Below are 17389 nucleotides of genomic sequence, written 5' to 3' on the forward strand. Positions count from 1 at the left end.
TGGTTGAACAGGGCTTAATACAGGAAATGGAAATGCAAGAGATGTGCCAAAAGGTCCCTGAGTCAGTCTGGTTAAAAGTTAACTTTGGAGAGTCCCAGCATGTAAAAAGCATGAAGATTCCTGGAATGTAGCATCTTCTAGAGACACTTCCTAGCATTTACCACATACCTGGTAAATGCAAATGGCTGGAAATGGGTGGGTTGTGGCTAATGGTCCCATAATCACTGGGTGAGACATTTGGGTGAAGACACACATACTGTGTATAAACCTTAAAAGCAGTCAGATGGCCAATCTTACATTGAACTTGTGGGTTATTTGTAGCAGCTGGGAGAAGAATGGTAATAACCACAGTCAGCAACTTCTGGAGATAATTTTAATACCAAATGCATTGGCATTCTCATAGCACATATGTAAGAAATCTAACAAGGCAATCCTTTTGTGTTACAAAATCAATTTAGAAAATTGCATACATTATTTCGCTTTTAAATATCTATAAACCAGTCAATCTAAAAAAGAACCAATTGCTTGGTGATAAAACTTTACTTTACCATAAGAAAAAGCTCAGACTATTTTTCATAAGGGAACACTGAAAATATTATTCAGTTACGAAAAGTGTAGAGAAAGGGAACACCTTTTTGCATTTAATCTTTTGTTTTACAATAAATACGCAGATTATTCTTGTAAATAATGCTGGTGTTGTGATTTAGGTGCTGAAAGACACAACTCTGGAATGAGAGGGAATGAGTTTGGGAGGCAGGGGAAGAAGGGGTAGTGACAAAGTACAGAATTAAACTAGAAACAAAGACAAAAAACATACAGTCATTGCACAAGGCTGTTCACAGCTATACAGAAGGTAACTGTGCTCGGCAAAATTGTTTTAAAATTGTCTCTCTCCCCCAGAATGAATGCTTCCTGGTTTGAGAAACAAATAAGGGGGTGGGGGGGTGGAGGGGTGTTGGATGACTGTACAGAACCTGAACTAATAACTGGATTTTCCAAAAGCCAGGTTTCAGAATTGTCTTAAGGGAAGGGGCCCTGAGAATTCTGCAGTGACATAAAAATACTTGCATCTTTGGGTTGCCCCCAATTTTTATTTTAACTCTCTATTATACTTCCAACTTTAAGTGCTCTGGTTTTGTAGACTATTTAATGACAGGTGGTTTTGGTGGTTATGTGACACACAGTACTTTTGAAGGGTGAGATGACACTTAAGTAAACTTACAGTGGGGAACAGGGGAAAGCATCTTTTTAGAACAGCCACCTTCTATCATGCAGTGAGTACAGAAAAAAGTGCACATATCAAAATGTGACCACTGTTCAAGGAAAAGCTACATAAATACAAATTAAGACAATGATGAACTTGTGCTAGTTTATCAAATCAAGTGAGTTCAAGCACTCAATATTCAGTCATCTTTACTCAATTCTCCTAAGCAAGGTACAAATCCTGTTTGTCTTATATGTAAACCACATATCGTAATGACCTTATTTTACAATAAAATACCTCATACTTGAGGTTGTTAAGCTACAGCCTGCTTGCCTTGCTAATGCAGGTGATGCCTTAAGATTTGTAGGAATTATTGCCCAAAATCAGGTGAACAGCATTAAAAATCTCCTGCCTACACATACTGTATTAGTATGCGTGCATTAGTATGAGAACAAAGTTTTTTTCTAAATTCTGATAAGAAAAAAAAAACTTAGAAGAAAATACACTCCCAACTTTGAAATATTTCAACAGTCACTCTCAAACAAATGTCTTCCACTTGCAGAAACACACTTTTATGAAAATGCTAGGAAGGTGGAAAATAATTTTTAAAAAATCATAAAACCTCATCAGCTTCAAATCTTGGCAGAATTTCCTGACACATGCAGATTACTTCTGTATATAATCAGAAACAAAACAAAAAAATACATTTCTAAAGAGAGCCAATATGAAATCCTTAAAGTAAAACAATACACAGTATTCATTCTGTCTGTATCAGCTGCAAATCAAGACACACAGTAGAGGATCCAGGCCTGACTCCTACACGATCACCCATGTTTATATAAGATTATAAAGAACAGGCTCCAAAAGACAAAAGTATTTTTACATCCTTGAGGCATATACCTGTCCAAGAATAAACTAGCAATCCATATGCATTAGCTTTAACTTACATATTTACATTCTTATTTACAACCTTCTCCTTTTCCCCTTCCAGCATTCAGAAGACCACACAACACCAGTGGAAAAAAAAAATCTTTAAATAAATACATGCTGAACAAAAAATACTCCTTATGCCTTTGTTTTTTCTTCATTGCAAGGCAGGGAGAGACCAAACACCACCAAGGTGAGTTCCAGTTACTTTACACAGCAGTGTCCTTTGCCAAGACTGCCTTAGATTTATCAGCTGCTGCTGCCACTCTGCTGTTGGAAGTGCAGTTGCAAGATCAGGTCTCGAATTTCTTCTCTTTTGTTTCTGATCAGCTGACGAGGGAACCAATTCTCCAGATGCAATGGTTGTTCAAAATTAACTATGGGATTCTGATAAGAGAAAAAGGAATATTTATGGAATGAATTTCCTAACACAACCTTCAGAAACAATTTCAAACCCTTCCACTGCTGCTGAGATCAAGGAGGCACAATCAAGTTTCCATACAAGACTGACAGCCTTCAAAGACAAATTGCAGTTCCTTCATCATAATCACATATATATATCTGTGCCCTTACCAAAAGGCACTCATGCTAAACACCAAACAGGTTATCACCCCTTCTCTTAAAGACACATCAGTATTAACACATATTAAAGGCAGGTTTCATGTATTTTGAGAAAGTAGCCATACTTTTGATATCTAACAAGGCACAGATGTATTTCAGTCACCAAACACATAATTACAATCACACTGCAGCAAATAATCACACATACAGTGGTTCAGCATGCTGAGATTTTGTTGTCTCAAGCACGTGTTTTTTGTTGTGAGCAGGTCTTCTGATAGAAGACAATGAAAAGTAAGAATACTGATAACAGTTTTAGCAGGACATGAGATGGGAGAATTCAAAACAAAAGAGGATAGCAAAATGAAATAGTTGAGACATGCTGACAGACTTGGTAATTAAGACCACAGCATCACATCTGATTTGTCAAAACCAATTTTTTTTCTTTTTTCCCCTCTTCACTCTTTTGCCATGCTTGTATTTCACATTGTCTTTCCTTTGAATAAAGTAATATATGATAAATTAAAGCAGCAAAGTAAAGAACACATCATGATTTGCAGTCTATGAGTCCTGGCATATTTAGGACAAGTTACAACCACCTTGCCCCAAGCCTTGCTTCTTCAAGAAGAAGTTGTCCCCCTCATTAGAGAATGGGCAGCTCAAAAGCTTTGATAAGTAATTTAATTTTCCACCTACACAAAAGCTCAAGCCATCTATTACAAAACCACAGAATGGATGGGATTGAAGGAAATTCTGGAGTTTTATATCCCCAACCAGACCTTCCTGGCTTCCAGCAGAGCACCTGTCCTCACTGGGTCACCTGTCAGTCAGGTCAGGAGCTCTCCAGGAAATTGTAAGGTTAGAGTCACCCAAAGGGTCCAGGGCCTGTGAGTGTGAATGTTTTTGCCTGTCCAAGGGGGCCTCTTGTGCTCTTGTTCTTCTTGATCAGCAGATGCCCACTGCTATGTCCCCCTCTGCTCTTCAGTCACTACCCAGGACCTCTGAGATGGCTGCTCACCCAGCCCTAGGCATGGACCCATGCATTCCAGCTGACCCACATCAAGGACAACTCTACCTCCTTGTGTTCCATGCCTGTGCTTTCCAAAGGCCATATCCATCCACAGCACTCCTGCTGGATATGTGGTGTATCCAACAACATCCCCATGACCTGGACAAGACCACAGCCTGCAACTGCACACAGAGCTGCAATGTCTCCACCCTCCCCTGCTGGGGGTACCTGGTGCTCTGGATTGGCAGTCTGTTCTCCTGTGGCAGAGCAGCCTGTCCACTGCCCAGGGCCTCACACAAGGCTTTGTGTGCACAGGAATCTCACAGAATGTGAGCCACACGCATCAGGCATCAGACAAGCAGAGCCATTCAGAGAACAGGGCAAAGGGCAGTGTGCTTACTGATCAGGGAGAGAAAGACTTGGGGACACCCTAGAGGACAGTGCCTGAAGCCCAGCATCTGCAGATATTTAAAGGTATGTGCTGAAAAAGAGGCTCCCTTAGCTCTACACAGTCCCTTTTAACAATTTTCCCTCTCTCTGCAGACTCAAACAAAGACCAATGCACAAGCTGACAAAGTTTTAGATACTGCAAGAAGAGATGCAAAGATACTTCTGTAACCTCTGTAGGGCAGGAGTGTGTACACTAATAGGCTCCAAATACACACAAATAGTCAGGGATACTGCATGTGTCAACATAAAAAAAACCATTAAACTACAAGGTCAGAAACATTTGAGGATAGATGCATATAAGAAACCAGACAAAGACCTCTACCATCACTTAAGAATGGGTTTCACCTCCTCTTTCTCAAAAAGTTTTGACACTTTTGACACTTGACAGCTATTTTGTGTCTGCCTCAGAAAATGGGTTTTTTGTGGCTTAAGATGATTTGGGGGAAAGGGGAAGGTTGTTTGCATTTGTACCTGGAAGAAGCTTTCCACATACTGCAGCAAATAGACTCCACAATCACTGCTGTTATCTTGCTTAGGCACTCTGGGGCATAGGTCAATCATTGTGGATTTACTGAATTCCCGACGTGTTTTTCGTTTCGCTTCCCATTCCACTTCAAGGTACCTACAAATGAAAGTAAATAGTTGAAATACTTGAGAAATAACTCCCAAGCTCAATGCCTTTTGGGACACTGTTCAACATTGTTCCAAAGCTGGCCAAAAAGCTAAAATAGCTTTAGCCAAATTATTTCACAGAATTTGCCAAAGGAATTAATATACATATAATTAATATATGGATGTTTCCACTATCCAATATTCTATTGCACTCAGAGGCATTTCTACTACATAACAGGGAATACACAAAACAAATGTGCACAATGTCATTTAAAATCAGCTACTTGTGCAGAGTTTCTACAAGCTATTAGGATACCAGGACGTTTTTATACCTTAACTAAAGGAATCTTGGCTATCACATATTTTTCCTGGGTTCATTCTAAAAGGCCAGCAGTGCATTTTCAATCTAAGCAAAATGAAAACCTTGAAACCTCACCTTGCAAAAAACTTCTGTTACAATTGCACCAATATAACCCTTGCAATCTCATAGTGCACAAGATAATGAAAGATTTGATGAAAACCTTAAGAAAGCTCTTCCATAGTGATTAGTATTTATTTCTTATCAGGCTTTTCTGTTGTTCTCATGCTTCAGTAGCAACTCACTGAGCCCACATTCAAGGCTGGCTGCTGATTTCAGAGATGAGATGGAAAACCTGAGGGTCTGGTTTTCAAAGGCAATAGTTACCTACCTTTTTCTCTGGACTTTAGCTAGACTTACAAAGTCTCAGGGCTTCAGAAAATCCAACATAAGGTCTGACTTAAGAGAATAAATATACGCACTAAGTCAACCTTGTGTTTGATTTCTAAAAGCCCCAAGTCCTTACAGTCATGAGAATAAAAATACAGATAGAACACTTAAAACAGCTTCTGGGGAAAATGGCAACTGTGAAAAGGCACCAAATATGAAACAATTCAAAAATGAAGTGAAGCACACTTCCTAGAAACTGCAAGAACCTCTAAGTGTAGACTTTCTGACTCACTTGTCTGAATCTGACCACTGCCCAAAACACAACAAAAATCAGCTCAGGGAAAAGAAGATATCACAGAATCCCAGCATCAAAAGTTTCCTTATACTTTTGCTTCCAGGGTGTAACTGGAAATGGAAGGTATAAGAGGTTTGCTTCCCAAACTCCCCTATCTCACAACTCCAAAGGTCTCCACTTGTTTTCTGACTTTTTGTGACATCTCTCTAAACTCCCAGAAACCACATTCAGGAATTCCATTCAGGAGTAGCTCAAAGAATAGAGCACTAAAATAATACATCCCACAGATATTTTATCAATAAACAAGTAAATAAACAGAAATTGCTATTTCATTCTTCCTTCCAAGACACATGGCAGGGAGGCCTCTCTATTTAAGGAAAAGATGGTTTCACAAAAACTTCTAAATCTCATCTACCTTGACATAGCATTTTGAAGAATTTACTTTTACAAGAAGGTGGTGCTATTTAGTTTACAGATTTTTTGTATCTTTCAGTGAAAGGAATAGCAAAGAGAACAGAAAGAAAAATTGCATTTACCTTCAGATATTTTTTTTAAAGTTGTTGATAGACATTAAAGTCATTAGGAGTGTGTAAAAGTACTGAAAGTTTTTATTACATTCTTTCAATACTTACATACCTACCACATACAAAATAGAATATATTTTCACACTTCTCAAAACAAATACCATTCCACTATAACTCTACTGACACACCAAGCTTTTAGACAGCTTCAGCCTAGTTTCTGCATTTTTGCACACAGGAGTGGATTTAACACTAATTCTGTAAGTGTCATCAAAAAAATGAACAGTCACCTAGAAAATTATCATTCAAATTTCAAAGTATTCATTTGAAATGTTTTTCTAACCTCAAAGATACCTTCAGTTACTAGACTAGATGGAATAAACCCTTCCCCAACAAAAACAACACCGGCAACAACCTCTCCATTTTTCTTTTTTCTCCACTCTCCACTTGTTGCATCATATATGGGTTGCAGAACAAAGCCAGGCTTTTGATGGAAGCCTCTGTATTATAATTACAACTTCCTTAGTCATGACCCTTTCATGGATTTTCCTTCAGCATTAGAAATATACATCTTTCTAGACAACAGTACTTTGTATACAGAAACATGTATTGCTAAAAGACAGAAACTGCAGTTACTTACTCTCTCAACACCTGCACTGTTTTCTGCACAGAACATGCCTTCAAGGAATCTAAGATGAGTATACAAGGCCTGTAAACAACAAAAACAAAAACAAGTCATTGCAGTCTTCCATCACCAACACTACTGCAGGAAGTCTTTTGTTTGCATACAGCCTACCCAGGAGTATCAATTTCTGAATCAATGTGGTAAAAATGGACAAGTACCTACAGCTGTGGTTTTCTGACAATATCTGAATTACTACAGAATTTCATAATTTAATCTTACAATATTGGAAAGAAAACAGAAACATACCTTTTACAAATCTGCTTTTTGGAATTACTTAGGGAGATCTAAGAAAAGAAAAAATAAAAATAAACCTTAAAAAAGCAACATCAATTATGAACTCTATGATCTTCATACATTTAAAGGTCTTTAGAGAAGCTTGCATTTCAGAAAGGTAGAAACTGATAAATCAATTTTAAAAACAGGTGAAATCATAGCAGAGCAAATAGTTAAGCAAAGGAGGACAATGTAATTGAAAAAGCCCCGCATATGCTGCTGGCCATGCAAATATCAATAACTACTGCAAAAAAGATGATGCAAAATCCCTTGGTCAAGTCTCACAGCCTTCAAAAATACAGTAATATGTTTTGTCTGTCAATACAAAAAGGCACTTACTTTAGAAATAGCTGAATATAGAACTGAAGCAGAAGCAGCAATGTCATTGCCACCTAGTATAAAGGAACAAATGAAAAAAAAAGTTAAGAAAATAATGGCTAAGCAAAGTATTTTTATTTTCAAGTTCATGATTGTTAGTATTCAAAATATGAAAGTAAAGAACGAATTTATAAATCAACTTTTAACATTCTCTTCTGAATTCTGAAACAGCAGTTACCAAAGGTCCTTCCTCCTGATAAAATTCTTACTGAAACCAAACAACTTTTCAATCACTCCTGATTTTCCATATCTCTTCCAGTGTTTTCCAGAGTTGCAGAAAACTTGCAGTCCTTAATATGCATGGGTACATAAAAACAAATTACATCGGTCTGGAAGTTTTAGAAACTATCTTTCACATAATTTCCCTCCTTCAAGGATTAAGACAGAACTGTTTATGGCTTGACATAGCTTTCTCCTAGATTACATATCCTTAGAGAACAAATTTCTGTTACCATCCATCTCTTCTTCACCCCTGAAGAGCACTGAGCCAGCTCTGGTGTTCTCCCTCTCTGGCTCACCTGGAGACTGCTGGAGCCAGTGGGACAACGAATTCTGACGGGGACACTCCTCGTACACAGCCTCTTCTAACCAGGGAAAACAGATAACTGCAATGTACCAGTGAGACCTGCCCAGCAGTGAGGAGAGGGAGGGAAAACGTCAGAACTCTGCAACTTTTGGTTCTGAAAGGGCTATGAAAAGCTTTTATGATATTGAGAGCTCATGGACAACTGTTCTGTGACACACAACCATCACTGCCATGTTCTTTTCATGGCATCTCATATTAATCCTCTCCCTCATTTTTTACTTTACATTGTGGCATAACAGCAAAAACAACAATCATTTCCTTTAAAAATCCCAAGAAACCCACCACAGCAATTCATCAGTGTTTGAGCATCCATTTCACACTTCAACTAAATCCAAAATAAGAAAATAGAAATAATCAGTGATGGTGATTGTAGTTCTGAATATAGCTGAAGGTGTGGCACCTTTCCACAGCTGTTGTACATAATGTATCTTTCAATGACTATTCAGTTTTACAGGAGTTTCCATGTACAGGTCAGTTATTTAACCAGGCCAAGGCACAGATTATGGAAGTTCTACTTTTATCTACTGACACTATGAGTTGCTGTGATGTCCTTAGAGAAATATTACTGAAGTGCACATGAATCATCATAATGACACACAAATAATTCTGGAAAATACCTAACATTAATTTTCAGTACAACAAAAACCAAAGGTACAAAGTTGACAGCTGAATAAACATTTTATCTTTTGAACAGTTTTAAAAAATTACTCATTCCATATGTGTTATTCCTTCAAAATCTAATTTATCACAGGCAATGATCCAACTTTACAGCCATAACTTTATACCACCACAACATTCACTGAAATCTTTAAATATCAGAAAAGGTGTTGAAAACATAGACTTACTCCTCATTCACAGGCACAAAGATATAATCTTTATTGAAGATATTTATATGGCGAGTCCACGTTCTTACTCTCCTGTGTCTTCTCTGTGCTGCTCTGAAAAAACACAAATGACAATTGTTTAGTTTTGTTCCTTTTAGTTAAACCAAGGCATAGGGTTTAGTACTCCATCTCTCTAGTCCCTAAATGGTTTTTTCATTTACTCTAGCAATTTCCTAGACAGATTACAAATAAATGAGCAAACCACTGAGCCCAAGTGACTAATGAGCCATTTCTGAACCATCTTAAGATCTTCTTGAAAACAACCCCACAATCATTCATAGATTTGAATGGATTTCTTGCAATTATTATTTACTGCATTAAATGCAGAAACCTCATCTAAACACCAGTGTAAATACTATAAAGACCTATAATAATTTAAAAACATCCATGAATTAAGCTTCACAATATCACTTTTGAAGGCCTAGCTGAACAACCTTATCTTTTGAAGGGAAAAAGCTAAATGCCTTGCACAGGGTCATGCAGAACACCTGTAGCAAACACAGAGGTACAACACATACCCTCCAATCCTGAGATTTAAATGCTGCACCACATTTCATTTCCAGCTTTACAGAAAATACGAGGAGAACAAAAAAACCTGAAGATATTTAAGTTTAGACTTTCAGCCTAGTTTGCACAAGTTAAAATAGAAACCAACATTTCACAGAACTTTGCTCCAATATGAAAGAAAAATTCACTCTATTCAGCAGACATCCCTATTATCATTGTGACTCCATTCTCATCTTTGATTAAGAAACAACTTCAGAGTAGTAGGAGCTGGAGAAAATGAGAAAGGAGTAGAAAACCAGGCTGTTGTAGGACTCTGCATTGGCCAGCATTAAGTGAAGACTTGCTGCAAACTTCCTCTGCTACATGACAGTAAAAACACTGGCAACTTCAAAGGGGGAAGGCCTGTTTATAACCTGGGAGAGCACCTATAAAAGTAACTTTCTCAATCCAGTGTCAGAACTGTGTGAACAAAACAAAGTAGTCTTTAAGTACATCTGTTGAGATTCATTTCATTTACAAGAATACAGAGCCAGGATTTTTACTAGCCATTTATCCAAAAAACCCACCGAAACAAACTAACAACCCAAGCCATCTGCAGTCACCAGGTGAGTTATCTAAGGCCAAACACAAAATCAGAATTTCCAAAGTTATTTCCTAATCCAGAAAAGTCAAAGTCCTTGAAATATGGTAAATTAAGAGTGCCATTCCTGTTCCTCCAGAAGATTATGGACAGTCCAGCCTTGTAAAAGGAATCAGATCGAGGAAAATAACATTCTTATCAAGATAATTTTGTCTTCACCTCAGAACATTCAAAGTCAGAAAACAGTAAAATCATGGAAGACGTTTTTTTCAAACACAGTTACATGAATTTTCAAGACATCTTTGAGAATATTAGAGAAGTCTCACTTTTCTTCCCTTCAACACAGCTTTCACCCAGCAGTGACTGTCACCTAAACAAGATGGTGCACACTCCTGTCTGTGCAGATGGCCTCGTTTGCCAGTAGAATGAAAAATCTGGGACTTCATGGATAACAGAAGCAAAAAAAAAAAATCACTTCAGTGAAAAAAAAAAAGCCTCCAATAAGCTGAATGATGATGCTTATTGATCTCTGTAACAACCTGGATGGCTTTAGTGAGGTGGGTGTCATTCCCTTCTCCCAGGTGACAAGCAACTGGACAAGAGCTTACAGGCTCAAGTTGTGCCAGGGAACTCTTAGATTGGCTGTTAGGAAAATTTCTTCACCAAAATGTTTTCTAAGGACTGGAACAGGCTGCCCATGGAAGTGGCTGAGTCACCAGGCCTGGCGGTATTTAAAAAATGTGTAGATGTGGCATTTGGGCTCGTGGTTTAGTGGTGGACTTGGCAGTGCTGGGTAATAATTGTTGGAATCAATGATCACAGAGGTCTTTTCCAACCTAACAGATCCTGTGACTCTATGAAATCAGAATGAATGTTGGTGGCTTTGCTCTCAGACATCAGCGTTGAGAAGAAACTGCAAGTGAGTTAGGGATGCTTCTACCCTTTAGATAGTTAGCAGGAAACACAATGTGATACAGGGTTCCTCGGGTGCTAATGATATCTTTTTGGGAAACTCTCCAATTCAGTGAGCTCATTTGTTAAAAAACTAATGCGTAAGCTTGGTGTACAATAAAATTTTCTTACTAAAACTCAGTAATTTTTTATCAATATGTGAAATGAAATACATGCTAAATATTATTAGTAGCATAGTTTCTTAAGATAATGCATGTCTTGCAAAACTATGCATTTATGATAAAAAAATCAAATAAATAGTTGTCTGAAGTAAATAGTCAGATAAAGTTGCAGAAAGGTGATAACATTTTCATTCTGTATGAATCATATTGATTTTAAGGAAAAACACCAGTATGCTTAAATTGTGAGTTACAATACTTAATCACCAATCCATTGGAAAACACAAAAAACTTTTTTATGTGCTGATTAGTAGATGATCTCCAGAACTTCTAAGTGGCACCAATAGATAGATTGTTTCTGGTCATAATGGCATCTGAAATGAACTTACGAAACTTTGACATCCCCCTCTGAGTTTTTTTCTGTCCTGGTCAGGCACTTGTAGAAGAAACTGCTAAAAATGTGTGTACGGTCAGCAACATGCTTTGGTGCTTTCTCCAATAACAGATATCTACCAAAGAAAAAAATAAGAAAATTATTAAAAAATTCTTTTTCTAGAAAGTACTGTTACTGCGAAAAAAAAAGGACAGTTATTCTAATGACTTATCATACTCAGGTTATGCTTAGTATCAGTTGCCTTCACAGCTGCTAATCACGCCAAACTTTTCTATTTTAACTATTCAGACTAGTGCCCATCATCAGAGAATTTAAAAGCAAAGCACCTGCTAAGAATGCAGTTATTTTTTGTCCCTGATTTTTTCTCCAGTATTCAACCTTCTGACTTTGTTTTGAAAGTTAGGTACCTAGCCTTACAATTAAGAGAGACTTGAAAACCTAACCAGGTATAAACCTATGCAATGCTGTATTTGTGCAGAACCAAAAAGCATGGAACAGATCAGTTAAATTGTCCATTTCACTTTTGCACATTATGCATGTGAAAGCTAAGTACCTATTGTTTCACTGTTGATAATTTTATTATAAACATCAGCTTCAGTGTTTATTCTGTCACTCTAGAAGGCCAAAGCTCTCTCTCAGAATTGCAGGTATCCTACACGTGCAGGTGCCTCCAGCTTCACCTGATGAATTGAGCAACACAGTCATACATGACAGTGCTTGCAACAGAATGAAAAGTGAGAATGTGTGACATCTTCAATTTAAAAAGCAGAGGGATTTCTGCAACAATTGCATTGACTTCTTTTATTTAAATCTTCCTTTTCTGTTGAGAAGCTACAGCTATTCAGAGGACCATGATGCATTGTTTAGTTCTAGTTTAGAGCAAAATACAAGAGGTTTGCTGTAAAACCCCATTGAAACACTGTTATACATTTTCTTTTCCTGTCAAGTCTTCCTATTGCTCACAGTTCTTGCACCCATCTGGATGCCAAATAAAATGCAATTCCTGCTGACAAGCTTCAAAAGCACCAGAACTCTCCTTAGGTCTATGTCAGCAGAGTGAAAATAAACCACAGCTTTAGGGACTGGTGGCCACAAGGCCAGTTCTTGAAAAATTGCTTTCACAAGCAACTTCAGCAGGATGGCTTGGAGTGCCTCAGCCAAGCACAACCTCCCAAGCTGTATCAGCTGTGTTCCTTTCTGCAGATCTGCAGCAGAAGAATACCTGGAATTGCACAGAATAGCAGGGGATGCTCCACTTCATGCAAACTTAGTAAGTAAAATACTATTACAGACCCTCTACTTTTTTCAACTGCCTACTTAACACCTTCTGTCTGTAAGGCCACCAAGAAGCTTTTATCCTTCAGTTACTCTGTCTGGATTTTATCACATCTCTTCAGAGGGACAAATCCAATGAAATTAAAACAAATGAAACCGCTAAGAACAAAAAAAGCTTTTTTTAAAAAAGTCCAACATCCAGTCCATGACATTGTCACTTCTGAAATTGTTGTATTTAGTGACCAACATTTCCAGTAACATTCAAATGCACATCATGCCTCAGAGAGTGCGAAGGTGCAAGAAGGGCTGAGATTACTTACTTCAGATAGAAATCAATGATGACATCATTGAGAAACTCTCCATATTCTAAGCACTCTAGGTCTTCTCTTGTGACTCCCAGTCCTCCTTTTGCAGGTGGGGGCGGATAAACAATCAAACTAGAAAACAAATCATGTATAACAGTGACAAAATGTTTTATGTGACATTGTTCTGAGTATGGATGTCTTATATGCAGAAGATTTTCTGGAAAACCTGTGAAAAGCAGTAATTCTCAAACTACTTTACCATTTCCTCCTCCAACATTTAGGTGTTACAAAAGAAATATCACCCCAACGCACCCTGAAACTTTGGTAAAAACTTTTGAAAAGCAGGCTATTTTTGCCTTCAGCCAGTGTTTCTATTTTCAATCAAAGTATTTTAAAAATGGCTATATAAAATGTGAACAAATACTAGAGGACAAGTGGTTATAAAAAGATTGAGTGTGACAGAACAGTAATAGAAAATATTGTTCAGTTTTTATAAAAAGTTAGCTTAACTTAGTAAGTTTTGCTAAGATAAGCTTAAATGGAAACTGACAGAATCCAGAGATTGCCACTCACCCTGTTAATGCATCCATGATACAACCTTGTACTCATAGATCAGCTTTACTCTAATTTCTGTGAGACTGTCATCCTAGAACACATCCATATTGTCTTTTAACAGGTAACTACACTGACATTTCCTGATATTTTAGATTTGAAGAGTAACTTTCATACAACACTTTCAAATCAACAAGAGAATGGCAGTTAAGTGAGGGCTTTTGTTCTAGTAATTAATTTATTAAATTTCTTATATTTCCCCTTTCTCATTTATATGAAATACACTTACTTCTTAACTGCTCCCATTTCTCTTACTTCTTTCCATTCTTCATTCAGTGCAGAGGACAAAGAGATACAATAGCAGCCACTATTCTGCTTATTTGCAAGGGCATAACTGGGCCTGATCACTTTTAGCTTTGATTCCTACCAGAAGAACACAAACAATTGTAAAAAACATGATACAGCTTGATACATAAACACAACACACAAAACTCAAGCCTAAAACCCACAGGAGTACCCTGCATCACTGAAGAGGATTCTTGCTGGAGATTTGGTATGTGGGCAAATATGCCCTTGCTCAGACAGCTAAAAAGTTATGAATATTTTAAAAAATAATGACAGACCTTAGTTCATAATCTCTCTCTAAAACTATTCAAGCGTTTTTTAGCCATGTGAACCAGAAATGGTTTTGGAGAAGAAACATGAAAGAATGGAGACAAGTATCAGACCGTCTTACCAGGAGCTGTATATGCTTGGAAGGTATGAAAATCTAGCCCTTGAACAATTTGCCTAAAACCAATACACATTTGAGCTGGCTGGCTTCCTTTTAAAGTCCCCAGTTGCATGGACCAGACTGATCTGCTGTCTCTTGGTTTTTTACTGGTGGAAACAAAGATATGTAACTTCTGTGTGACAATGATGTGGGGTTTGGTTTAGACATTTGCTCAAGAGATTAAACCAAGACAACACATTAACTTGCACAGACTGATCTCCCCAGCAGTCTGAGGAATAATTCAGCATTTTCAAGCTGTGGCATCCCCACAAGTACATCTAAAAGTGTCTGGAGGGCCATCTACACAGCTCTTCCTCTGCTGCACTTCCAGCTTAACCAAACAAATGGTTCCATTACGCAGTACTTGAATAACTTCCTGCTTGCTGTCCTAGAGACACCACAGGGGCAGAACACCCTGTGGTTCTCAATTTACACAGCCATGAATTGATCTAAAGCATTGGTACTTGCCAATTAATGATGAGGTCTACACACTACCCCTCTGTGGACACAATCCAGCAGGCTGTAAGTTTTGGAGTAATCTTGTCTGGGTTTTTTTTTAATTAATTAAGAAAGAAGGCTGACCTAAAATTTACTCAAATATGTGGATGTCAGACAGTGGTGATGAATGAAGCAACAGCTAGCCACTGACCTGAATTACAGGCTCATGAGCATCTGAGGTATTCTCTTTCAGCATGTATGGCTTCAGTAGATCCTTATTGCAACTCATGAAAGAGCTTTCTTCAGGAGAAAGATCCTTAAACAAGGGTAATGCTTGTCTCAAAGACAAAAACTCAACAAGATCTGGTGCTCTGTTCCTCTTGCTGACACCTATAATCAGTTCAGTCAGTCTGTCTTCTTCCCATTTTGTGAGTGGTTGAGACAGTTCAAAAAATACAAATTCATTGGATTTGGCTGGAAAAAGAAGAGAAGGGATGATATTAACAATTAGATTAAGTGATAGAAACTTGTCTGAACAACCACAAAGGAACTTGGAGAAACAATGGCAGAAGGAGAAGCCCAAACAATACCCTGCTAGGTTCATCACAGGGGCCATCAGCCCACAGAAGTCCTGCTTTCACAGGAACCCAAATTAAAGACTGAGGAAGAGACACACAATCAGGGCCCTTCCCAGGGCTGTCCCAGGAGAGTCTCAGCCCAAGGGTCCAGACCCAAAACCTATCAAGATAAGTCAGTGCCAGAGCACTTCTTGGACTGAAAGGGGGTTTCTTCTGAGGTGTACAGCACACATGATGTGATGCAGGGGAAGAGTATTTTGGGATTGCACAGGACTTAATATAGGAAAGACCTAAAGGCAGCAAAGAGAGATAATTCGGGTCATTCAGGGAAGGAGTAGTAAGGGCAAAGAGAGGGTTAAGGGCATAAGAAAGACCAGCCATGTTTCAGTACTTTGCTGGTCTGTGCACTTGTCTGGCCATGCCACGAGCATGTGGCATCCTGTCTTCTTAAAAACCTTTCTGACTCTCCTGGCTGAGAAACTCCTCCGACCCCTCTCAGGCTGTCAGATGAACCATGATATATTTTCCTCTAACATTAACACACTAAGGCAGCAGAGCAAAATCACAGTAAACATTTCCACAAGCCACAAAGCCGACACTCTTTTTTTCAAAAGTCTCTAAAGGCTTGTCAAAACATTCACATTACTATGTAAAATTAAAAGGTGTCAATCAAATATAGAAATTTAATAAAAACTCCTTATGGTTTCTCCAACAAGAATGTAACCAATGCAAATAAACCTAATATTAAAAGATGCCTTGCATCTTCATGCTCACATTCCACTCATTTCACTCAGAACTGTGTCTACAGAAGGTACAGGCAACTTCAATAAACTTGAATCAACTAAAGGTAGCTCTCTGCTAAAATTTCATTCAGTACTTTCCTTCAAACTACTTGTACTCCTTATGTAAAGCAGCTGTTACTTATAATTTTTCTTCATACAGGTGGTGACCATACAGGGAATACACATTATTAAATGTCATAATTAAATTTTCTTCAGTAATAATGCAATGGCTCACTGCAGTCTTGTCAAAGGTCAACTCAGTCTTTACCTGCCAAGCCTTTTGCATAGCATATACAATACTCAGGAGTAAGGATATTTACAACATCCATATATTTTAAAGGGAGAGATGCTTTGTACACAAGTCTAGTTTCAGAAGACCTCCTGACAGAGACTGCAAATAAACTGTTTTGACATAATTTTATTAAATAGCAGTAGTTTTGAATCACATATTAGTTTTTTTTCTTCCAAATAAAAATACAATGAAACATATTAAAAATGCAGAACTAACCAACTTATCTACACAGGTACAGCCTCACCTTGAGTACATGTGTGCAATTTTGGGCACCACAACCTAAAAATGACATTAAGCTACTAGAGAGCATCCAGAGGAGGGCCACAGAGACAGCAAAGGGCCTTGATGGGAAATCATACAAGGAGCAGCTGAAATCACTTGGCTTGTTCAGCCTGGAGAAGGGGAAACTGAGGGGAGACCTCATTGCAACCTCAGCTTCCTCAAGAGAGGAAGAGGAGAGGCAGGCACTGATCTCTTCTCTGTGGTGACAGTGACTGGACCCACAGGAATGGCCTGAAACTGAGTCAGGGGAGGATTAGATTGGATATTTAGGAAAAAGGTTCTTCCCCCAGAGCGTGGCTGGGCCCTGGAACAGGCTCCCCTGGGAAGTGGTCACAGCACCAGCCTGACAGAGCTCAAGGAGCATTTGGACAATGCTGTCAGCTATATGGTGTGATTCTTGGGGAAGGTGCTGTGCAGGCTGGGAGCTGGACTCGATGATGCCTTCAACTCAGCGTATTTTCTAATTCCGTGATCTTTAAAATGCTAGAAGCT

General features: G+C 38.3%; 1 protein-coding gene across 13 annotated transcripts in view; it reads right to left on the reverse strand.

Annotated features, from left to right (window-relative positions):
• Positions 1-1656: 1656 nt before the first annotated feature.
• Positions 1657-17389, reverse strand: part of SENP7 (SUMO specific peptidase 7) — a 42578-nt gene continuing 26845 nt past the window's right edge. For 12 of the 13 annotated variants that reach the window (XM_063393749.1, XM_063393752.1, XM_063393758.1 and 9 more), the window contains 11 exons: positions 15175-15437; positions 14043-14176; positions 13217-13333; positions 11617-11736; positions 9032-9124; positions 8053-8225; positions 7562-7614; positions 7196-7233; positions 6905-6973; positions 4620-4770; positions 1657-2518 (listed from right to left, as the gene is read on the reverse strand). In XM_063393749.1, the coding sequence (XP_063249819.1) occupies positions 2381-2518; positions 4620-4770; positions 6905-6973; positions 7196-7233; positions 7562-7614; positions 8053-8225; positions 9032-9124; positions 11617-11736; positions 13217-13333; positions 14043-14176; positions 15175-15437 (1349 nt within the window). In that variant the 3' untranslated portion in view covers positions 1657-2380. The remainder of the gene's footprint in view (positions 2519-4619; positions 4771-6904; positions 6974-7195; positions 7234-7561; positions 7615-8052; positions 8226-9031; positions 9125-11616; positions 11737-13216; positions 13334-14042; positions 14177-15174; positions 15438-17389) is intronic. The other variant, XM_063393753.1, reaches the window with a different exon arrangement.

The sequence above is a fragment of the Prinia subflava genome, chromosome 3 (genome assembly GCF_021018805.1).
Source record: "Prinia subflava isolate CZ2003 ecotype Zambia chromosome 3, Cam_Psub_1.2, whole genome shotgun sequence".
Taxonomy (NCBI): Eukaryota; Metazoa; Chordata; class Aves; order Passeriformes; family Cisticolidae; genus Prinia; species Prinia subflava.